This window comes from Vigna umbellata, chromosome 2 (genome assembly GCF_029865625.1).
Source record: "Vigna umbellata cultivar VRB3 chromosome 2, Vumbellata_1.0, whole genome shotgun sequence".
NCBI classification, from domain to species: Eukaryota; Viridiplantae; Streptophyta; class Magnoliopsida; order Fabales; family Fabaceae; genus Vigna; species Vigna umbellata.
In genome coordinates, this window is record NC_142166.1 from 21,672,961 (window position 1) to 21,698,393 (window position 25,433).

Sequence of the window (25,433 nt, forward strand, 5' to 3'; positions counted from 1 at the left end):
AACTTAATAGGGAGGCACCCTCCTAGATTGCACAAACACGCTCAACCACCGAAAATGCTCGCGCTCTTCACAACACTGCTATGCCAACAGAAGATGGAAGGGACCGATGATGCGCAAACAAAAGGGAACCAAACGAATGAGGAGAAATTTGGAGGTACCCTCACATGCCCTCAGATTTCAATTTCGGGGAAGAGAAGAGAGAAATTTGGGCGAAAGGAACTGCTAAAATTGCAAATGAGCGAGGGAATACCAAAATTTGGGTTAAGTCATCGTGTACAATACCGAAGGCTCGTATCCGCCGGTATATTACGGCAGACGCAAATTACCGAAGGACACCTGACCCTCGGTAATTATCCGCCGCTAATACGCGTGTTTCTTGTAGTGTCTCTACTTGAGAATGAAAAACCATTGGAGTTTCAGGATAACCCCCAAGACTGAGCTCCCTGCAAATCATTCTAAACTTACACAAGGCACCACCATGAAACCTCTCCATGAGGATCATGGAATTACGTCCATCAACCATACTTTAAAACCACATACTTTCATTAGCTTTAAATCACCATTCATACCTTTGAATCACATACTTTTATGTGTAGTTAACATCCATGTTTATCCTCTTTTATATAATACAAAACACTCTCAAACATACTTCATAAACCAAACAGCATCCAACATAGTACAACACAAGATGATAGAAAAAGATAGTAAACTAAACTTAGAACTTTCACACAAGCCCATTCGCAGAGCGAGACTAGGAGTTTCTCACATAGCGACACAACTTGTTGTGCAAATTAACTCACAGAGGTACCAGACTTCAAGCCCCTCACATAGCGCACCCAAGTCGCTATGCCAAAGCCCAAACAGAGACCAAAACCCTCACTCATTCGCCATGCGCCCCCTTTCGCTATTCAAATTTAAACTGATAGTGATTCCAAACCAACATCAGTCGCACAATGCCCAGATTCGCTATGTGAATCATCAGACAGAGAACAACCCTCTCCACTCACTCACACAGCGCACTAATTCGCTGTGCGATTGACTGAACAGAGGAGCACCTCGCTGTAAGGACTCGCTGTGCGAAACTATCAACACAGCGAGTCTATATAATCTGCAGAACAAAATTATGCAGAATAATGCAACTCATACACCATTCACCAATTCTAACTATTTTTCCCAACTTCTAACACCCCTATATTTTGTTACATACCTAATTAGACTTGTCTAAGTGATTCTAAACTTTCCTACCACCAATCTAAAGAGATTATGAACCAAATCCTATTCTAGAACATCAAATTTCTCAACTTAAAGACCCAAAATCCATTCTACCACTTTGTACATATTTTTGACCATTTTGATGACTCAAACAAGTCACATCTGACTTACCTAAACTGTCCCAACAGACCAATTAAGCCCTTGACCTCCAATTCTCATTTCCACTACCTCACTTCCTCTAAAATGACTCTAAACAAGCACAATTCACTTCACTTTCTATCTAATCACTACCATAACAGACTACTCACATTTAATATGTTCAATTACAGTTGCACACACCATCCAACTCAGTTCACAACTCTTATTTCACAGTTTCATGATTTGGCAATCAAAGAACAAATAATTTAATCTACTCAAAACCTAAGATTCAACTCAAATAGCACCATAACACAAAATTTATCACACACACATGTCATACTACTAATTAAAACAAAAATCTAGCTTCCCTTACCTTAGAGAAACGCAGTGCAACTCACTGAAACCCCCAACAGAAGTTTGCGTCGCAAGGAAATTCTAAAAAATCCTACAACTCACCAATTTGTGATAGCAAAACCAACCTTATAACCTAAATTAAGCTAGAAGTTGAAGAGAAACAACCAGATACATGAAAACAAGAATCGTTGCATGATCACAGTCCAAGAACGTACAGAAAAAGAGGGGGAATAACTTACCGGCTCAAAATAGGAAATTGATCGGTAGGAGTTGTAGCCCTCAACACCAGGATCGCCTAGACACTTCCTTATCGTCGAACAGACGACTTGAGATCAAGAACTCTTAGAGAGAAGGTAGAGAACTCTAGAAAAGTGGTTTCTAGAGAGATGGTACGTTTTAAAATAATGAAACTCGCTTATAACAAAACTATTTATAATAAAAGCGTTTAATATTAAAATAATTGAGTCTCACTATTTTTAGACTACCACCACTTCTAAAATACCATTTTCTGGGGTTTCACATTCTCCCCAACAAGAAAAATTTTCGTCCTCAAAAGTTCACTTATTAGATAGAAGGAACAACCTATTCTCATCACATTCTCTAATACAACCTCCTATTTAACAAAGATACTATTCCCCAACAATCTTACTGATATGAAAAACCTTGCCTCTATGCTAAAATGCTCTAGTGTTCAATAATGTAGATTATTCTAGCTATTATTCTTAAAACAAATTTGAACCCCAACACCTCAACTTTTAAGAATCTCTCCTTCGGCTAACCAACCATGTTGTGTTTGCCACACTGCCAACCCCTCACATATCCTTCGCCATTTCTTGTAAAACTCTTCTAAAACCTATACTAGTCTTGACTTTAAATCAACCCTTGACTCACTAGTGCAGAAAGGGCTTTAGACGTCCGATATTTTGGCCTTTTGACGTCCGACGTACGCCCGACGTTTATGTGGGTGACATCGCTCAAACGTCTGTTGTGTAAGGACGGACGTCTATATAGACGTCCGTTGTGTCAGGACGGACATCTATATAGACGTTCGTTGTGCAAGATTGGACGTCTATATAGACGTCCGTCCTGGCACAACGGACGTCTATATAGACGTCCGCCTCCTCCCTTCCCGGACGTCTAAGTGGTTGAATTGTTTTTGATAGGGGCTGGGAGGTGGACGTCCGTGTGTGCACTGACAGACATCTATAGACGTCCGACTGTACACTAACGGACGTCTACTGGGCGTTTTTTTTTTAAAAATTAGTTTATTTTTTCAATAAAACCACACCTGAAAAGCAGAAAAATGTCCCAGAACAATTTTGCAATAATATAAATATGCGTTTTATATAAAGAAAGTTCTACTTAATGTGGAGTTCAATCCACTACCAAACTATCAACATAAAACTTAAACTAAAACTAAACAATGTTCAAGAAGAAATATAACTATTCCTAACTCCATCTTTGCAGAAGATAAGCGGTCCACTCCTGCCTTATCTGTTTAATTGTGTCCTCTGTAATAGGAGATGTACTGTTGAAGCGCTGCAAAATTCAAGAAAGATTCATTATTGTTTCATATATAGTTGAAGATGAATTTGATTTGTAATGTATTGAAGGTATACATCATTACCTCATTCCAGTCATCTGTAATGACAACTCGAATGATGGTCTTAATCCAACACATCACATAGAAGCCACATTCCCATGAATCTAGCTGCTGGTTACACTAAAATAACAAACTAAATAGTTAAGAATTTAGATCATTCAATAACATAGAAAATGAATTAGAAACTATAAATGACTTACAACCTCTGGATACAAAATTTGAACCAGTTGACCACGAGATTTACCAATAACTCTGTACAGATTGAAAACACAAACTAAACGTCACTCAATGATTTGATACTTATAATAACACAATACATGCATATTCAAAAGCCAATAACACATGCACACTTTAGAATAAAAATCATGCATACACAAAACCCAATTACATGCATTCAAAAATTTATCAATAACAACAAGCTAACCTGGAAAGTAGATTCGAAATTAAAGGAGGGAAATCGAGGAGGAAACGACCTAACACGTCGTGCAAAAACCGTCAAAAAAGCCGCCCAAGAACACGCAAGAGACTGCACAAAAATGGACAGAAAACAATTTTTAATCGGTTCAAATCAAAGATATTTCATTACAGAGCAATGTAATCGGACTAAAAGTCAATTTAAACGGTCCAAAAGAGAGAAAACGCACCTGGAAAATCAATGGCACAGCGTTCGCGGGAGACGACGATGAACAGTGAGGGTTCTGCACGCGGGTTCGCGTATTAATACTGTTAGACGTCCGGGCCCGTCACTGACGGCCGTCTATAATATTATAGACGTCCATCCAGTCACTAATATGACGTCTATGGAAATTTAAAATTGATGTTCGCGGGGGGGTTTTAGACGTCCGTGATGGGGGGCACGGACGTCTAAAATATTATAGACGTCCGTCATTGGGGGGCGGACGTTTAAGGGGCTGAACAACTGAACGTTTCAACTACCCTGTCAGTCCCTTAAACGTCCGTCCTGGGGTGGGGCGGACGTTTAAGGGACTGACATGGGGAGTTGCAACGTTCAGTTGTTCAGCCCCTTAAACGTCCGCCCCCTAGTGATAGACGTCTATAATATTATAGACGTCCGCCCCACCCCAGGACGGACGTTTAAGGGACTGACATGGGAGTTGAAACGTTCAGTTGTTCAGCCCCCTTAAACGTCCGTCCTGGGGGGGCGGACGTCTATAATATTATAGACGTCCGCCCCACCCCAGGACGGACGTTTAAGGGACTGACAGGGTGGTTGGAGCATTAATTCTCCTACCACCTTTTCAGCACCCTAAAACGTCCGTCCTGGAGGGGCGGACGTCTATAATCTTATAGACGTTCGCCCCCTTCCTGGACGGACGTTTAAGGGCCTGAAGACATTTAATGCTCCAACCACCCTGTAAAGACCCTAAACGTCTGTTTTGGGGGGGGGCGGACGTGTATAATGTTATAGACGTCCGCTCCCTCACAGGACGGACGTTTTAGGGTTGATTTTGTTCAGCCCTTAAACGTCCGTCCCCACCCACGGACGTCTATAATATTATAGACGTCCGTCATGGGAGGGGACGGACGTCTACAGTTTCAGTTATTTACGGAAATGCCACCGGTCAATTATTTACGTTGGGGCTTTGGTGAACGGACGTCTATGGGGTGACGTTATAAGCCAATTCTGCACTAGTGACTGGTACTCTTTTACCTCCTCTTGCTTCTTCTAAGAACAACCATACCACTGACTTGATCACTACCACTTCTGATTAATCCACCAACCCTTATGCTCTTGATCATCTTCAACCATATCCATTCTGAGGACTCCACATTACTTTAATGATTTACACTCTTGAGTAGTATAGTTTCCAATTATACCATCTCATTACCAAGTTAAAACTCTCCTCCGTCGCAGCGACAAAACAAATTTGAGTACTCTATCTTACTTCGTTATCTCATTGACCTGAACCATATGCAATTCTTGATCCACTAGCCTGTAGTCATACTTAGATTTGTAACCTCTTTGACTTGAGATCACTAGCTTGATCAGAATCAAGCCAACTTATGATACATCTCAAACTAGGATTGTCCAAACTACTCTTTCTCAACCATTTTGAGAAACCCACTAGTTATAGTATTTTCACTATACTAATGAAATTGCTTTACAACTTTACTATAGACCCCAATCTTCGTATTCTTCAACCAACTCTTAGTCAATCCTTATTAAACCAAGAACCTGAATCTTCTTTTTATTCGAACCATCAATTAACATTTTCTTACCTTTAGATTGCCACTATAACTCAAAACCATAGCTCAAATAATCTCCTTCTTCCACTGACCCACTCTTCCTGTTCCAAATCCATTAATACTTCCTCACTTTAAAGTTAACCCTGTAGCTTGAAACCATAGGCTCACTTATCTTCTTTGCCTGATACCTATTTCCTCCATACCTAAACTCACTTCTGACTCTTGAAGATTACCAAACACTCCCAACTAATTCTCATATAACAACACCAATATTGTTTCAAAGAACTCGTCCCTCAAACCACTAATCCACAATGATGAAAGCTCTTCATGCATACCTATTACTGACAATAACATGCTCACCATCATCTGCTGTGCTACTCTGATCCTCAAACTCCCTTGCTCACTAGTTGACTCAAAGAACACTTCTTCATGACAACTGTAACCCGAAAATGATCGCCCTTAAAAAACCCTCTTCAAAACTTTCATGACCTTGCAAAATCCTGATAACTTTTCTCTTCCATGATAACCTTGTCATCCTATTTCCTCAACACTGGTTTCTACTCCTCATAATGAACATGCCCAAAATCACTCCTGATTGCTAAGACTTATACTAGACTGTTCCAACCTGTCCTCTAAATCTCTTCTGAGATTCTTCAACCTTGTAGTTCTCCTTATGATTACACTGAGTCCAAACACTACTGATCTAACCCAACTTCCACCTTCTTCTTATACTACACAACTTCAACAGGAACCATCAATAAAGATATTACTGACACCAGTTCTTCTTAGACACCATTCCAAAGTGAGCACCACTTCTCCAAGGTATAAAATTCCCATACTTGTTGCAGAACACCAACCAAAACCCTTATACTAAAAGATCCATCTTCTCTTTTATGCTTATCCTTGTTAAACTCTTCTGACTTTCATAACCCCTTTGATTTCATATTTTTAACTTGATCCACTTCTGACACATAACTATTTGTTCTCCATCTTAAACACAACACTTCTTTTTAAAACCATAACCCCCAAAAACGATTTAGAAAAACAATTAAACTCCCCCTTATGATCACACCTCAAATTTATGAAAGAACAACATCATCTCTTCTTTCCTTACAATTATCAAACATTTTGGATTCCCATAACACTTGCTTCCATCTTTCGTTCAACTATACTTGATGCACCGCCTTCGCTTTCCTTCCCTACCAAGAAACCACTCCATATAAACTTCAAACCTGAGCCCTTAGATTAACTCCACAAACGCCACATCACTTAGAATTCTTTATGCACTCATACCGACCAAAATTAACTTAAAACCTTCTTCTTCAAGAATTGCCCTCTTCAACTCAGAATCTTCAGAAATACAAACCCTATCTTGAATCACTAGTATAAAAACAGCGTATTACGTCGGTTATTTTTGGCATTTAACGATGAATTCGCGACCGACGTCATAGCGGGTGACGTAGATTTTACATCGAATATCACTAGGCGACGTTAATAGGACAATTTGACGTCGAGTCGATCGAGAATTGACGTAAACCTAACGTCGATTTTGTGCAACGACATGAGGTTACGTCCGTTAGTAAAAAGAATGATGTTCAATATTTGAATAAATAATTATATTTATAGTAAGATTTGTCGTCTTATGTACGAGGGAAGGGACGTAAATTTAACGTCGTTACGGTAGATAAGAAACGTAATGTTCACGTCGAAGTTCAAAGAGGACGTCAATTTTTGAGTAATATTTGAATAAATATTTATATTTAAAGGAATATTTGACGTCAAGTATAAGGAGATGAAAGTAAGGTTAACGTCGAACTTGTCGATATTTGACGTTACTGTCGATGTTTGTACGTCAAACGGTGTATACTTCTACATTACCTTCACTGTTTTTTTTAGATTTGATTCGGTTTAACTCATTTAACCAAACCTGAAATACAGAAAACAGTTTTCCAATTCATATATATTCACAGAATTAATTAATTTAAACCATGCTATCATCAATTCATCATTTCTAATTAAATAGTAAAACTAAAACACGCTAATGCTATCATCAAAACTTAAAAGAACCCAGTTTTCCATTCATCTATTCACAATATTCATCTATTCACAATAATCTATTGACAGTTTAAAAGCTGCACAAGTAAGCAAATGTTACTATCATGAAAGGAAAAACCTAAAGTTATAGCTATTTAAAATGTTTATTCTAATATCCTGCCCAATCCTCTCTTATCGTCTTTATTACTGAAGTGGACAATGGAGAGGTAGTGTTGAACCGCTGCATAATCAAAGAAACTTTACTATTATATTCATTTTAATGTCAAAAGTTTATTGATATTTGTAAGATTTTCAAATGTAAATTTCTACCTCAGTCCATTCCCCTCTAATTTCTACTCGAATGATTGCCTTTATCCATGACATGACGTAGTAGCCACATGCCCAGGAATCATTATGCTTATTACACTAAACATGTGAAAGAACTTAGTCAAATGTAATGGTTTAAATTTGACTACGAAAATTAAAGGTTAAAGATCAACAAATTCCAACCTTAGGATATACAATTTCAAGTTGTTGTCCTCTGGTCCTAGTCACAACTCTAAAAAAATTTGAAACATTAGAAACATTAGAAACATAAGTTAATATATTAATATCATAATGAATTGATAAGAATGAATGTAATACTTACGTTTGTATCAAGGACTTCAACTCCGCTTTAATCTTCCTATGAAGAGAACAAAACCATACAACTTGTGCTTTTTTTGGAATGATCACCATGAGTTGCCAATGGCCCCTATCATGTAAAGACAACTAGTGAGTTAGTTTATTGATTAAAATTTGATAAAAGTTGACAATTAGGAAACACATACGCATCAATGTATGGCGCGATATATATCTCTCTGTTAGACTCAGTCATCCATGTTTGAATATATGATTTTCTGAAATCTAATGTGTTTCCAGATGGTTGAATGGTCTGAGGTTCAAGAAAGCCATAAACTGACGCCCGACCTGATTCAACTACGATGGTGTCCATGTACCTGTAAGAATAAAGTTAAGTATATTTATTAAAAAGTAATAATACTAATATACAAATTGAAAAATAACAAATAAAAAACTTACATGCACCATAGTTGTATGCATGTAATGTTGAGCATTTTTTCTCCACCAATGATCTCATATGCATCATCGAAATTAATAGACAATGGAACATGGCACTCGAGACCAAATGTTCTTAACTCCCACAGCATCTCTATCGGTCCTTTTCTCAACTTATTTAATCTGGAGGTCAATATGGATATAGCATCATGGTCTTCTGCTTCCTCACGAGCCTCATTCACAGGTTGAGCAATTGGTTGTTTCTCAGGACGGTAGACCTGCAACTCACATTTACAAAAGTTAGGAATCGTTTAATTATAACTTGAAAATTTAAGATAATAAAAAGAAGAATATAATACCATTTGTTGGCCAAAATATGACATGATCATAGCCTTAGGCCAAGCTATAAATGTGCCTAAGGCCTCCCCCACCAATTGGATTTTAGATGTAGGCACTGGTACTCGAGCCTGAGGGTCTCTTGGATCATCAATCATTACCCGCGCGTGAGTGGGCAATAAAGGAGCACCATGAATGGTTTGGCCTCCTATAATCTGTCGTCCCACAGCCACTACGCACGGAGGATTCTCATCAACCAAAAACTCATAGTGAATATTGTAATCAGTACGATCTACAGTAGAGCATGAGCCTTTGGTGCTTACACGAGGTGCAGTAGGATCATTTGTAGGGGCGTCCTCTTTTTGTGACTATTGTTGTTGCTCTTATTGTTGCTGTTGTTGTTGCTCTTGTTGGGTGATCATCGCAAGTTTTTCTTCGAGCATTCTGAAGCGTTTACCCATGCTTTCCTCTAATTCGACTTGCACCTGCTGCCTGATGCTACTAACCATTTCCTGAGTAACGGCTTCTGTGCTTCTTGGTTTAGGGCCAAAGTAGTCGCTCAATCTAATAGTTCCTCCAACAACATGCACACGACCTGGACGGTCTAGCCGACCTGTGGCTGCTACTATGAGGTCCTCCCTACCTTGTGCCACAAATGTGCCTTGACTCTGTTGGTCAACCAAGTCATCCTGCATATCATAATGAAGCTAGACACATTAAAGAGTTTGTTACATAATTTTTTTATGAACTATGGTAATCAGTTAAAAGTTTCCACTTATAATTCTCTAGGATATCTCCTAAGCAGACTGGGATGTAAACTGGCCATTGGACTTTGTCCGTGCAGCCTTCCACAATTCATGTCTAGCTGGTGGAGGTGCTAGATCAGGTGACTCAAGACCTAACTCCTCAGCGCGACGTTTTCTCATCTTTTTCTCTAATAACGCATAACCACCACGTGACAGTATGTGCGGTGTATCATTAAGCTTCTACCTCTGCTGGGCGGCTATCCTTTTCACCTATGAAAAAATGAAAATCATTAAGCATAAATCACAAATTAACATCTTGTGTGACTAGAGCAAAATATTAAAAAACATACCTGCCACTCAGGAGTAAGTCTAGATTCTTTAAACTTCACCCACTCTTCCTCAGTTATTTTATATTTTGTACAAGGAGTGTCGTTCTGTTTAGAGCCAAAGACGTATTGACGTGTCATTCTCGTCTTGAAGTCCCTCCACCGGACTGCAATGTAGGATAAAATCTTCTTCCTTATCCTCTCATCATTAGGGATATCCCAATTTTCCTATTAAAAACAAAATTAATGTTAAAGCATGATCAACAAAAATAAGTCAATGATGGAAGTAAAACATCTTAAACATACCAAAATATCCTGCCATAGTAGATTTTTGTCAACCTATGGGACATCATCCCAACAGGTAGCGACAATAGGGAGATGATATTTTGCCATCACGCCCAAGTAACTCCTGAATGATGCTGCATGTGCCCCAATAGGCACAAATGTTCGGGGATCAAACTCCATCGTCACTAGTTTCTCATTAACCTGACGGAATGTGACATCAGGCATCTGAGTCACACATCTACCCCCTCCTCCCGTCGGACCTGATCCAGAGCTCGTCATACCTGTTTACAAAGTGTTAGTAAATTATAGTTCGAACATACAAAATAAATAAATTGTACAAGTAATTAAAACAATGTTAAGACACCTATTTATCCCATATGCTTTCGTTGTGATCACATCGAGTTGCATGTATTTCATCGGGTACATCATCAACCTTATTTTCAATGGTTGTTGATGAAAAGGAGCTTGTCTCAAGTATATCTAGAGAGTCTTCATCATCAGTTGTGTGCATGGCTCTGCCTTCCAATACCACTGACCATTTATGATTCCCTAGGTCAGTGACATAGAATATTTGTCTTGCTTGACTAGCCATAATAAATGGTTCATCCGTGTAACTCATTTTGTTAAGATCCACCAAAGTGAATCCGAGGTCTTCTGTCACCACACCAAAATTACTGTCAATCCATTTACACTTGAAAACTGGAACTCTAAAAGTGACATAATCAATTTCCCAAATTTCTTGTATTATTCCAAAATAACTGATTGATGTTGTAATTGGATTCTTATCCTTGGAACTGGAAAAGTGTACAGCCTCCCTCAGCTTGTAAGGTAACTCCACTATTTTGAACTCTACTTTTATCGTCTTCCTCCTTTGACTAGAACAGTTAATTGTTTATGTAATAGCCGCCGAAAGTGATCACATCAGTGTTAGGTCCATGAGCTAGTCTCAATAGATTTTCAGAAACATTCAGAGTCGCATAAAACTTTTTCTTAAACCAAGCTAAAAAGGATTTGTTATGTTCATTAATTGTCCACTTTTCACTCATACGTGGATGTGTTGACTTAATTTCATCAATGTGGTTTGAAATGTAAGGGAATAACATCCTCTGTGTTGTTTAAAATGTACAAATGTGCTTGATTAACTTCTTTTCCACTAACACTTTCAATCCTTACTCCTCGAACTTTCTTTCCTTCATGTATGTTTTCATGTCTTTTCTTTGGAAGTCCTATTGGGTCAAACCTTGGCATATAACTTGAGCAGAATTCAATGGCTTCCTCTACAATGTAGCGCTCTATAATCGAAGCTTTCGGTCTCAATTGATTCTTAACATATCCCTTTAAGATCTTCATGTATCTTTTAACCGGGTACATCCACCTCAAGAAAACCGGCCCACATATTCGAATCTCTCTCACTAGATGGACAATCAAATGAACCATGATATCAAAAAATGAGGGTGGGAAATACATTTCCAATTAGCACAATAGTCTGATGGCCTCATTTTTTCAAATCATCTAACTGTCGAGGATCAACAACTTTCTTGCAAATGGCATTGAAAAAAAAAACTCAAACTTGTGAGAATACCTCTAACAGAGGCAGGTAATATGGCTCGAATAGCTACTGGTAAAAGTTGTTGCATTAAGACATGACAATTGTGAGACTTTAAACCAACCAACTTCAAATCTTTCATAGAAACAAGCCTACTAATATTCGACAAATAACCTTGTGGAACCTTCACACTATGTAAATATTGACAAAAAAAATTGTTTTTCTTTTTTTTAAAGAGTGTGACAAGCTGGAGGAAGATAGGTGTGTCTTCCTATGGATTGCGAATGTAACTCAGAACGGATTCCCATGTAAACCAAGTCTTGTCGTGCTTTCACTCCATCTTTTGTCTTTCCTTTAATGTTTAGTAAAGTCCCAACAACACTATCACATACATTGTTTTCAACATGCATCACGTCTATGCAATGTCGCACATCAAGTTTACACCAATATGGAAGATTAAAGAATATTGATCGCTTTTTCCAAATGTTTTTCTCAACGGTCTTCTTTTATGTTTTCCAAAGACAACATCAATGTTCCTCACTTGGTCATATACTTCTTCCCCATTACGTGGTCTACACATTACATCATCCTTAGGACTTCCATTAAACGTTTTTTTCAATCTACGGTAAGGGTGATTTCGAGAAAGGAATCTTCGTTGTCTTTTGTACACAGTTTTCTGCCCATGCTTCAGTTGAAGATAGCTAGTATTTTCTTCACAAATCGGACATGCAAAATGACCTTTAACACTATAACCACTCAAGTTCCCATATGCTAGGAAATCATTTATGGTGCAAAACAACATTGCATGCAAACAAAAGTTTTCTTCTAAATATGAATCGAAGACCTCGACGCCCTCTTCCCACAATATTTTTAAATCATCAATTAACGGTTTTAGATAAACATTAATGTCATTTCCAGGTTGTTTAGGACCCGATATCATCATAGACAACAACATGTATTTTCTCTTCATGCACAACATAGGAGATAGATTGTAAATCATCAAAATAACTGGCCATGAACTATGTTTGCTATTTAAGTTGCCATAAGGATTCATACCATCGGTAGCAAGTGCAAGTCTTAAGTTTCTCGGCTCTGCACTAAATTCGGAAAATGTGCCATCAATGTTCTTTCATTGTGGGGAATCACTTGGGTGTCGAAGAAGATTATCACATTTTCTTCCATCAAAGTGCCACATAAGATTCTTCGCATCTTCTTTAACAGAAAACAATCGTTTCAACCTAGGTACTATAGGTAAATACCACATGACCTTGGCCGTTGGACCTTCATTATGTTCATCGTTATTTCCATCAAGTTTCTTCTTAAATCATGACGAACCACACGTCGGACACACCTTCATTGAAGCATATTGATCTTTATGCAATACACAGTCATTGGGATATGCATGTATCTTTTGGTATTCCAAACCCATTGGACATAGAATTTTCTTCGTGTCGTAATTACGGATAGGTAACATGTTATTTTCTGGTAGCTTCTCCTTCAACAACTCCAACAATTCCGCGAAACTTTTATTAGTCCATCCGTTTCTTGCTTTTAAACAAAACAATTTCAAAGTAGTCGATAACCTTGTAAAATTGATGCATCCTGGATACAACTCTTGATCCGAATTGTTCTTAAGACTATCGTATAAATGAGCTCTTCCAAAATTTTCTTCGCCAATGTCACGTACCATTTCGTCTAAATGGTCACTCATGCATTCGTCGACGTAATCCGAATCTCTTAAAGTTGTTGGGTTATATAATACTTCCCCATGCCAAGTCCAAACTGTATAACTTCTCATTATTCCATAGATGAATAGATGATCACGGATGTTGTCCAAGTCTTCATATACTTGATTGAGACAACGAACACAAGGGCAAAAATATGCCCCGTTCACTGGTTTTGCGTGTTCGTTAACATATTGTATGAACTTAGAAACCCCTCGCTCATACTCTCCACTAATACGACGCTGATGAATCTAGCTTCGATCCATACTACTACACTAAACGAAAAGAATCCACGAAAAAAAAAACTAACTTACGTAAAGAAACAAAAATAAATACCTATCATACGTTGAAGGAAAAAAATAAACTATCATAGTATACATACACGAACACAAATATCTATCGTTATACATATATCATACGTCCAGAATCGACAAACACGAACACATATATCATATGTAAGTGATATTGAAGGAAAAAAAAACAAACTTGAAATGGTGTCACTAGAGAAGATGACGAAGTTCGCTGATAATGAACGAACACAAATATCATACGTTGAAGGAAAAAAAAACTATCATAGTATCGTAGATGGAAACCACAACCACAACATGCAAGGGTGAGCAACTAGAAATATCATAACAAACCGAAGTATAATAATTATTTTAAACTGATAATAATTTAATCATAAATATATTTCATCACTACATTAATATCATGATATTAACATCACCACATTATCCTCCTCGCTTAGCAATCTATTTCCTTTACACTACCACATCACCTAATCATCATAACCAATTTATTACGAGTCACACAACACCTTCTTCCCGTATCACACGGCCAACGAGAATCTCCTTTCCGCAACACGGCCAAAAGAGTCATCACTACCAAACCATCATCTTCCCGCATCACACAGCCGAAGAGAATTTCTTTCCCGCATCACACGGCCGAAGAGAATTCCTTTCCCGCATCACACGGCCGAAGAGAATTTCTTCCCCGCATCACACGGCCGAAGAGAATTTCTTTCCCGCATCACACAACTGAAAGACTCATCATTAGCAAACCATCATCTTCCCACATCACACGGCCAAAGAGAATTTCTTTCCCACATCACACGACCGAAAGAGACATCATTACTCAAAACATATTATCCAACAAAATACACAAAACCTGCATAACACAATCTCAGTACATTTCCATTTCCAGAATACACATTTTATGCCACCAACTCAACCAGAAAACAACACTAATTAATATTTTATCTTTCTTAATCAATACCAAGAAGGTAAGAATTCAAGTGAATCCCACCTCACTCACTCGTACCCAGCAAGGTATCCAAGTGATATCAGTCACCGACCAATTCATTATAAAATGAACAGAAACAAGGAAAATGGTGGTTACAGAACCACTTCTCACAAGTCCAACTTAAAGACCACAACCCTCTAATACCAATATTAATCTAATTATTATATCCCTAAAACAAAAGCAACCACACGTGACACAAGGATGGCCAACATTCACAGTAACCACTCTGTACTTATATTATCTTTCCTTCCCATAACATATCACACTAAACAACTCTTCTCTCCCTTAAAACTTGAGTATTCCAATTCCAGAAGTGGGAACAAAAATAAGGAAACCTCTAGTGGAACCCACCCGGTCCCTTAAGGTCTCAAAAGAATCTCACATTCTCTCTCTCCCGTTCTATCCCTTACGTAACCCTTTTTCTCTGTATGCAAACTCAAGGAAAATACTCTTCCCTTTTTATTTTTATTACAGGAATCACACACTCTTAATATATATATATATATATATATATATATATATATATAAATAAATAATTCTATATTATACTTATATAATATATAATACTTACGTACCTTAATAAAGTTTTATATACATATTAAATTATACACCCTTTTACCTCATGCAGTGCCACTAGTAAAAAATTGGGTTTTTACAGCGCACATTATGCTACGGTTCACTGGAAACCGCAGCATAATGGTGCGCGGTGGCAGTTTTGTAAATAAATCGAACAAATATGCCGCGGTTCAGAGTGGAACCGCGGCATAAACTCCAGTCAACCATCCCCTTTGACGCCACGTCTGAATAAAAAATTAAATAACAGAGTATATGCCGCGGGTTTCTGGACAACCGCGGCATATACCCCTGCCAATTTATTGCAGGGGCTGACTGAGTCAGAGAATTTCAGAAGTTACAAGGGTATATGTCGCGGTTGCTCTGAGGAACCGCGGCATATACAGCAGTAACTTCTGAACTTCTCCGTCATTCAGAGAATTTCAGAAGTTACAAGGGTATATGCCGCGGTTTCTCAGAGCAACCGCGGCATATACCCCATATCATCTACTGATATTCCCCAGAAGGCAGTTGGGGAGACAGTTGTGTTCAGCACGTTACAGGGGTATAGGCCGCGGTTCTCGGAGTAACCGCGACCTATTCTCCTACCTGAAATAAATTTAAAATGAATTTGAAATATTTAGAGGAATATACCGCGGTTGCCCGCTAAACCGCTGCATATACTTTAAAAATAATTTCAAAAATGCCATTAAGGTTAATTTTTTAAATCAGTATAGGCCGCGGTTCCTGGTGAAACCGCGGCATATAACCATCTTATACCGCGGTTAAGTAGTGAACCGCGGTAGATTCCCCAGTCAGAGTTAAAAATCAAAACTTTGGAACAGTGTCGTCTTCTTCGCGCAGTTTCAGTTTGTTCGCGTTACCTTTCGCGTTTTCTTCTCCCTCCCGCGACCACCCATCTCAGGCCGTCATTTTTGCACCGTTTAAACTCAAAATTGTTCGGTCATTTCTCGTTTTTGACGATAAGAAAGAGTTTTAGCCGATCAAAATCGTTTGAAACGCCTGTCATTCCTCTCCGCTGCCATTTCCCTTTGTTGCACCAAGCTTTTTCGCCGCCCCTGTTCCAGGTATTTATGCCCTTTTGCATTCTTAACATGATTTCTTCATTAGTTTTTTCATAATAACAATTGCTATAGTTTTGGTAATGTATGAAATTACTATAGTTTTGGTAATGTATGGTATAGTTTTTGCTAAAATTTTTGTAATGCATGAAATTGCTATAGTTTTGATAATGTATGGTATAGTTTTTGCTATAGTTTTGGTAATGCGTGTTGTAGTTCTTGCATTATTTATAAACCTTAAAATATTATTCACTAAGTTTCAATGATATGTATGAAATTGCAAGTTTGATTTTTAGTAGCTTATCTTTTTATGTAATATTTAGGAATATGGATTGAAATTGGATTAATTTACCACGTATTAGTGCTGAGTACGAGAGAGGTGTAGAGGAATTTATACAATTTGTGCAACGTAATGAGGGGAGAAGTGATGATGAAGTGAAGTTTAGATGTCCTTGTGTGAACTGTTTGAATGGGAGAAAGTTGAACGCAACTCAAATTAGAGAACATCTTATATGTGATGGTTTTCTAAGATGCTATACAACATGGATATGGCACGGCGAAGAAATGCATTTTCCCACTGACTCTCAAACTGTAAATGTTACTGATTCCACCATCGAATAAGATCGACCGGATGAAGACAAATTGGAGGACATGATCCGCGATGTTGGAGCAAAAAATTTTGCCAAAGCTCATGTGTATGAGACGATGTCGACTGATGCGGAAACACCTTTGTATGTCGGTTCAACTAAGTTCACACGTTTGTCAGCGGTGTTAAGGCTCATGAATTTGAAGGCGAGCAATGGATGGACTGATAAGAGTTTTACAGAACTGCTGACGTTGTTGAATGAAATGTTGCCAGATGGAAATACACTGCCCACTCGTAATTATGATGCGAAGAAAATTCTTTGTCCAATGGGTATGGAGTATAAAAGGATACATGCTTGTCCCAATGACTGCATTTTGTATAGGAAAGAGTTTGAATTTTTGACAAAGTGTCCAAAATGTGGCTTATCACGATACAAGTCAAAAAACAATAGTGAAGATAATGGTCAGATAGAAAAAAATGGATCTGCTTTGAAAGTAGTTTGGTACCTTCCAATAGTTCCCAGACTTAAGCGTTTGTTTGCGAATCCCAAAGATGCTAAAAACCTTAGATGGCATGCAGATGAGAGAAAAATTGACGGGCTGCTTCGTCATCCAGCTGATTCAAAACAATGGAAAAATATTGATCGACAATTCCCCGAATTTGGTAAAGAGTGTAGAAATCTTAGGCTTGGTTTAGCCACTGATGGAATGAACCCATTTGGTAATCTGAGTACCAATCACAGTTGTTGGCCAGTTATATTGATAATTTACAACTTATCTCCTGCATTGTGCATGAAGAGGAAGTACATGATGTTGTCTATGATGATATCTGGTCCAAAGCAGCCTGGAAATGACATAGATGTTTATCTAAGCCCACTAGTTGAAGACTTGAAGGTTTTGTGGGTTGATGGGGTTGAAATATTTGATGCATTCGCTTCAGAGACTTTTATGATGCGTGCAATGTTATTTTGCACCATTAATGACTTTCCTGCTTATGGTAATTTGTCAGGATACAGTGTCAAGGGTCATAAAGCGTGTCCTATATGTGAAGAAAACACTGCAGCTCATCAATTGAAACATGGAAGAAAGACGGTGTATCTGCGTCATCGGAGATTTCTAAAACGTAATCATCCATATCGAAGGTTAAAAAAAGCATTCAATGGAGATCAAGAGAGGGACGAAGCACCAAATCCACTTACTGGCCTTGAAGTTCTTGAAAAAGTTAATAAAATACATCATGTATTTGGGAAAACATCGAAGAAGTCATCTGTAACGACCCCTTGGAAGAAGAAATCAATATTCTTTGATCTTCCATATTGGTCAAAGTTAGATGTTCGACATTGCATAGATGTGATGCATGTAGAAAAGAATGTGTGTGATAGCTTGATTGGTACAGTACTCAACATTCAGGGAAAGACAAAAGATGGAGTGAATGCTCGTTTGGATTTGGTTGACATGAATATCCGAGAAGAGTTGGCACCCAAGGAGATTGGTAAACGTACTTATTTGCCCCCTGCATGTTACACAATGTCTAGACAAGAGAAGATAAGTTTTTGTGTATGTTTAAAGAGTATCAAAGTACCACAAGGATACTCTTCAAATATGAAGAGTTTAGTGTCAATGCAGGACTTAAAGCTTGTTGGCATGAAGTCTCACGATTGTCACGTCTTAATGCAACAGTTGTTACCGGTGGCTATTCGTGGAATTTTGCCCAAAAATGTTAGGCACACCATAAACAGGTTGTGTTCATTTTTCTCGTCAATATGTAGTAAAGCCATCGATCCTACAAAGTTAGATGAACTTGAAGGCGAGATTGTTATCATCTTGTGTCAACTAGAGATGTTTTTCCCTCCATCTTTTTTTGACATCATGGTACATTTACTTGTTCATTTGGTTAGAGAAATCAAGTTGTGCGGACCGGTATACTTAAGATGGATGTATCCTATTGAGCGTTATATGAAGATTTTGAAAGGGTACGTTAAAAATCCATATCGTCCTGAAGGTTCGATGATTGAAAGGTATATTGCTGAAGAAAGTATCGAGTTTTGTTCAGATTACATGACATCAACGAATCCAATAGGAGTTCCTCGCACAGCATGGTTGAATAAATTTTCTACAAGTAAAAGCATCCGAGGTGTCAATGTGGTGACAAAAGATCGCGAAGAATTGTTGCAAGCGCATCTTTATATATTGAACAACACAGATGAGGTGATCCCTTTTTTGGAAGCACACAAAGCCATTGTTAAGAATAAAAATCCAAGACAATCAGAGAAATGGCAATTGATGGAGCATAACAAAACATTTATGTCTTGGTTCAAATCTGAAATTGACAAAGAGCCACATTCTTCTGAAACTTTATTGTGGCTTGCAAATGGTTTGAAGTTTGATGTCGTGTTATGAAGTCAATAATTGCACATTCTATACGAAGACTTTGGATGATAAAAGCACAATACAAAATAGTGGAGTCAGTTTAGAAGTTGAGTCACTTCAATTTTCCACATCAAAAGATCAATCTCCTGTAGTTGGATCAATGAAATATTATGGTATAATAGAAGAGATATGGGAGGTTGATTACACCAAGTTTTTTGTTCCATTGTTCAAGTGTAAGTGGTTTGACAATAAGAGTGGTGTGAAAATAGATGACTCGGGTATGACACTGGTTGATTTTCGCAAGGTGGGTTACCGAGACGAACCGTTTATCATGGTACATCAAGCATCTCAAGCTTTTTATGTCAAAGATCCTGCGTCTGACCATTGGTATGTTGCTCTTCAAGGCAAAAAACAAATTGAAGTTAACGAAGACAATCTGATTAATATTTATATTGCTGACAACCATTCATTTCAAACTACAACAAATTTGGATGACCAATCTTTAGTTGACGATGATGTACATGCAATTCGGTCAGATCATGATGAGGGAATATACATATGATGAATCCATATCTTTATGTATGAATTTTCAATTTCTATATAAGTATTTTATTAATATAACATAAGTTTTCCTTTTATACATTTCCTATGATTACTATTACATGTTTTGTTAATTTATATGATATTACATAAGTCTTGAAATAAAATTTAATGTTGTTATTTATTTTGACAGATATGGCTGATCATCCACATTCTTCAGGGGATAAGGCTCCCCCAACCAGATCCACTAGAGGACCCACTAGGATGAAACAACTATTGATCAGGAAAAATAGTGGTGAAAGAACTCCGGTGAATGTGAATGTCACCACGGGTGTGGCAACTGGCCCTCATGCAGATGACTTCCGATCATACCTTGGAGTAGTGGCACGTGATAAGATTAACATTCTCATTCCATCTTTTGATCATGTGTCCGAGGTTGATCGGAACATTATTTGGAAAGATATATTGGTTAGTTAGTTAATAGCATTTGAATTAAAATTTGTTTATATTGATAATTTTGTACTAATACAACTTTATTATGTTTTTTTCAAATGACATTTGACATTCCAAATGTCACAACACTTAGAAATAAGTGTTTGTCAACTGTTGCAGAAAATTTCAGAAACTTTAAAAGCAAGTTGACATCAAGATACATCTTTGGACACCTTAAACATAAAAGTCCATGTAGTTCATATAAGTCCATTGATGAGGAGACTTGGCGGCTTTTTAAAGAGAGTCGGATGTCAGAGGAATGGCAGGTTAGTGTAGTTCATATTATTCATTAACAAATATATATCATATGAACTAATTAATTAATGTGTATGTGACAGGCAATTAGAAGCAAAGCACAAGGAACAAGTGCTCACAACAAAAACCCCCACCTATTATCTCGTGGTGGGTATAGGAAGCTTGAGGAGAAAATCCTCAAGCAAAAGGCAGATGCTATACCACCATCTCAGGGTGGTAGCCCTCCTCAGCCTCCTTCTCCACCGTCTAGACATGAGAAATGGAAGTTGGCCCGTATGCGACCATCGGGCACCTACTCTTCCGACACTGCACGAGAGATTTCTGAAAGAATTGTAAGTTATCACTGTTCCTAAAATAATAAATATTGTCATTATACATACTACATTAAACTATTTAAAGAATAATGGTGTTTTGTAATGTTACAGGACGCCTTTGTTAACATAATAATGTTCCATATGTGATTTTAATATTTAATAGTTAAGTTATTATGAATTTCAGGCGCCATTGGCAACTTCTTGTTATGTCTATGCAAGACAACTATGCTTTGTGGTTCTGTTCATTGCACAGGCCTCCTCCCACACAACTCAGACAAGCAATTGATTGGTAAGAACCTCAATGTTTGGACTTTCTTTGTTATATAAATGAATGCTAAAACCTTTTTTTATATACAGTTCTATTCCAGCAAGTATAATGATGGGTGGGAGATCAATTGTTAATAGTAGAAAGATTGCTTGGATTTCTCTCAAGGTTTGACATATGCTAAAGCCATACTTTGTTATAATTGTTTTATTTTAATGTTATTCACTAACTATTATCAACTGTGATGATATATTGTAGTGTAACAGACAAAATGGGTCATATGAGTGCGGATACTATGTAATGTATTGGATGGCCCATATTGTTCGTTCTCACATCACAAGTCGCTGGGAAACGGTAATATTTAACTTTAACAAATTTTGATTTTTTCCCAAATGTTGAATTCATATACACTAATTAATATGAATTGTCTTTTGCAGAGATTCAAGACTACTACACTAGTTCCTGAGAAGTCACTATTATTCATTAGGAACGCTGCTGCGAAGTATATAATTAGATTATACAATAGCTCTTAGATTTAAACATTGCATTTGATTAGATTGAATTTTCTTAGACTTTGTACTTTATTTGATGTTGAAATACATTTGAACATGTGTTTGTTATGTTCAAATTGAATTTGTGTACATGTTTTTATATGCAGGTCTGTTTTTGTGGTAGTGGATATCACAAAAACAGACCTGCAATTTTAAAAAACTGCAGGGGAATATGCCGCGGTTGTGGACCGCGGCATATAGTGTTTCTTTTTTTTTTAAAATGAGACATATGGCCGCGGTTAGTGCTACAACCGCGACATATACTGGAGTCTTTTGCCGCGGTTCAACCGCGACATATACTGGAGTCTTTTGCCGCGGTTCAACCGCGGCATATAGTCAACAAATTTTTTTTTTTAAAAAAAAAATGGATTTAGGCAACGGTTCCTTGGACAACCGCGGCATATTCCGCAACCTATATACCGCGGTCATAACCGCGGCCTAAAGTCTCTGACTTACTACCGCGGCTGAATATGCCGCGGTTCGTAAACCGCGACGTATACACTAGTGCAGCGAGGGGCTTTTACCGCGGTTCATTTTCACTATACGTCGCGGTTTAAGAACCGCGGCATATTCAGCCGCGGTAGTAAGTCAGACACTTTAGGCCGCGGTTATAACCGCAGTATATAACTTTAGGAATATGCCGCGGTTGTCTAGGAAACCGCTGCATAAATTCATTTTTTAAAAAAAAAAATTAAAAAATACACTATATGCCGCGGTTACCGCGGCATATAGACCGAAGAATATGCCGCGGTTAGTGTCAAAACCGCGGCCATATATCTCGTTTTAAAAAAAAACGAATCACTATATGCCGCGGTTGTGGTTAGAACCGCGGCATATTCCCCTGCAGTTTTTTAAAATTGCAGGTCTGTTTTTGTGATATCCACTACCACAAAGACAGACCTGCATATAAAAACATGTACAGAAATTCAATTTCAACATAACAAACACATGTTCAAATGTATTTCAACATCAAATAAAGTACAAAGTCTAAGAAAATTCTATCTAATCAAATGCATTGTTTAAATCTAAATCTAAGAGCTATTGTATAATCTAACTATATACTTCGCAGCAGCGTTCCTAATGAATAATAGTGACTTCTCAGGAACTGGTGTAGTAGTCTTGAATCTCTGCAAAAGACAATTCATTTTAATTAGTGTATATGAATTCAACATTTGTTAAAAAATCAAAATTTGTTAAAGTTAAATATTACCGTTTCCCAGCGACTTGTGATGTGAGAACGAACAATATGGGTCATCCAATACATTACATAGTATCCACACTCATATGACCCATTTTGTCTGTTACACTTCAATATATCATCACAGTTGATAATAGTTAGTGAATAACATTTGTTATAAAACAATTATAACAAAGTATGACTTTAGCATATGTCAAACCTTGAGAGAAATCCAAGCAATCTTTCTACTATTAACAATTGATCTCCCACCCATCATCATAGTTGCTGGAATAGAACTGTATATAAAAAAAGGTTTTAGCATTCAGTTATATAACAAAGAAAGTCCAAACATTGAGGTTCTTACCAATCAATTGCTTGTTTGAGTTGTGGGGGAGGAGGCCTGTGCAATGAGCAGAACCACAAAGCATAGTTGTCTTGCATAGACATAACAAGAAGTTGCCAATGGCTCTTGAAATTCATAATAACGTAACTATTAAATATTAAAATCACATATGGAACATTATTATGTTAACAAAGTTCACTTACCCGGATATATAAGGCAAAAAGTATATTTTCTTGCCCCTTCCAAAACTGCTTATCAGACTCATGTTGATATGCTCAAAATCATTTGATTGATGAATTGATTGGGGATCAATGAATCCATAATCATCAGAACGCCCCAACTTATTAGTGACCCCAGACATATACCTGAAATCAAAAATTAACTTTGATATAAGGATACTTGATATATAAATCAATTTTATATATAAATAATTGGTCATAGACTTACATCGTCCATAGTTGAATAATTGAAATATTCAACTCTTGTGTTCCCGACGCAAGCTCACGGACATCTTGGCTATTAAGGTATATTGGGACCTCAGAGCCATGCCCAAATACATTAGCATCATACTCAACCTCCAAAGGCTTATCATCAAGGATGTCAGCAAGTAGATGCAATGAAGAAAGAGGGTCATCCTCAGATAGGGGAATCTTCTGTTGTGCCTGTTTCTGTTGTTACCACATTGACACCTCGGATGCTTTTACTTGTAGAAAATTTATTCAACCATGCTGTGCGAGGAACTCCTATTGGATTCGTTGATGTCATGTAATCTGAACAAAACTCGATACTTTCTTCAGCAATATACCTTTCAATCATCGAACCTTCAGGACGATATGGATTTTTAACGTACCCTTTCAAAATCTTCATATAACGCTCAATAGGATACATCCATCTTAAGTATATCGGTCCGCACAACTTGATTTCTCTAACCAAATGAACAAGTAAATGTACCATGATGTCAAAAAAAGATGGAGGGAAAAACATCTCTAGTTGACACAAGATGATAACAATCTCGCCTTGAAGTTCATCTAACTTTGTAGGATCGATGGCTTTACTACATATTGACGAGAAAAATGAACACAACCTGTTTATGGTGTGCCTAACATTTTTGGGCAAAATTCCACGAATAGCCACCGGTAACAACTGTTGCATTAAGACGTGACAATCGTGAGACTTCATGCCAACAAGCTTTAAGTCCTGCATTGACACTAAACTCTTCATATTTGAAGAGTATCCTTGTGGTACTTTGATACTCTTTAAACATACACAAAAACTTATCTTCTCTTGTCTAGACATTGTGTAACATGCAGGGGGCAAATAAGTACGTTTACCAATCTCCTTGGGTGCCAACTCTTCTCGGATATTCATGTCAACCAAATCCAAACGAGCATTCACTCCATCTTTTGTCTTTCCCTGAATGTTGAGTACTGTACCAATCAAGCTATCACACACATTCTTTTCTACATGCATCACATCTATGCAATGTCGAACATCTAACTTTGACCAATATGGAAGATCAAAGAATATTGATTTCTTCTTCCAAGGGGTCGTTACAGATGACTTCTTCGATGTTTTCCCAAATACATGATGTATTTTATTAACTTTTTCAAGAACTTCAAGGCCAGTAAGTGGATTTGGTGCTTCGTCCCTCTCTTGATCTCCATTGAATGCTTTTTTTAACCTTCGATATGGATGATTACGTTTTAGAAATCTCCGATGACGCAGATACACCGTCTTTCTTCCATGTTTCAATTGATGAGCTGCAGTGTTTTCTTCACATATAGGACACGCTTTATGACCCTTGACACTGTATCCTGACAAATTACCATAAGCAGGAAAGTCATTAATGGTGCAAAATAACATTGCACGCATCATAAAAGTCTCTGAAGCGAATGCATCAAATATTTCAACCCCATCAACCCACAAAACCTTCAAGTCTTCAACTAGTGGGCTTAGATAAACATCTATGTCATTTCCAGGCTGCTTTGGACCAGATATCATCATAGACAACATCATGTACTTCCTCTTCATGCACAA

The 25,433-nt window shown here is 37.6% G+C and overlaps 2 protein-coding genes across 2 annotated transcripts; both read right to left on the minus strand.

Annotated features, from left to right (window-relative positions):
* Window positions 1–3,153: 3,153 nt before the first annotated feature.
* LOC148203611 (uncharacterized) lies at window positions 3,154–8,664 on the minus strand. Its single transcript, XM_088107909.1, has 6 exons — window positions 8,630–8,664; window positions 8,380–8,547; window positions 8,199–8,303; window positions 3,511–3,559; window positions 3,332–3,427; window positions 3,154–3,243 (listed from the first exon to the last, which is right to left on the minus strand). Exons 1-6 carry the CDS (start codon window positions 8,662–8,664, stop codon window positions 3,154–3,156), a joined length of 543 nt encoding a protein of 180 aa, XP_087964035.1.
* A 14,018-nt stretch (window positions 8,665–22,682) lies between these two features.
* LOC148203612 (uncharacterized) lies at window positions 22,683–24,181 on the minus strand. The gene is made up of 4 exons (XM_088105956.1): window positions 23,418–24,181; window positions 23,274–23,349; window positions 23,087–23,182; window positions 22,683–23,003 (listed from the first exon to the last, which is right to left on the minus strand). Exons 1-4 carry the CDS (start codon window positions 23,531–23,533, stop codon window positions 22,908–22,910), a joined length of 384 nt encoding a protein of 127 aa, XP_087962082.1. The 5' UTR covers window positions 23,534–24,181; the 3' UTR covers window positions 22,683–22,907.
* Window positions 24,182–25,433: the final 1,252 nt, after the last annotated feature.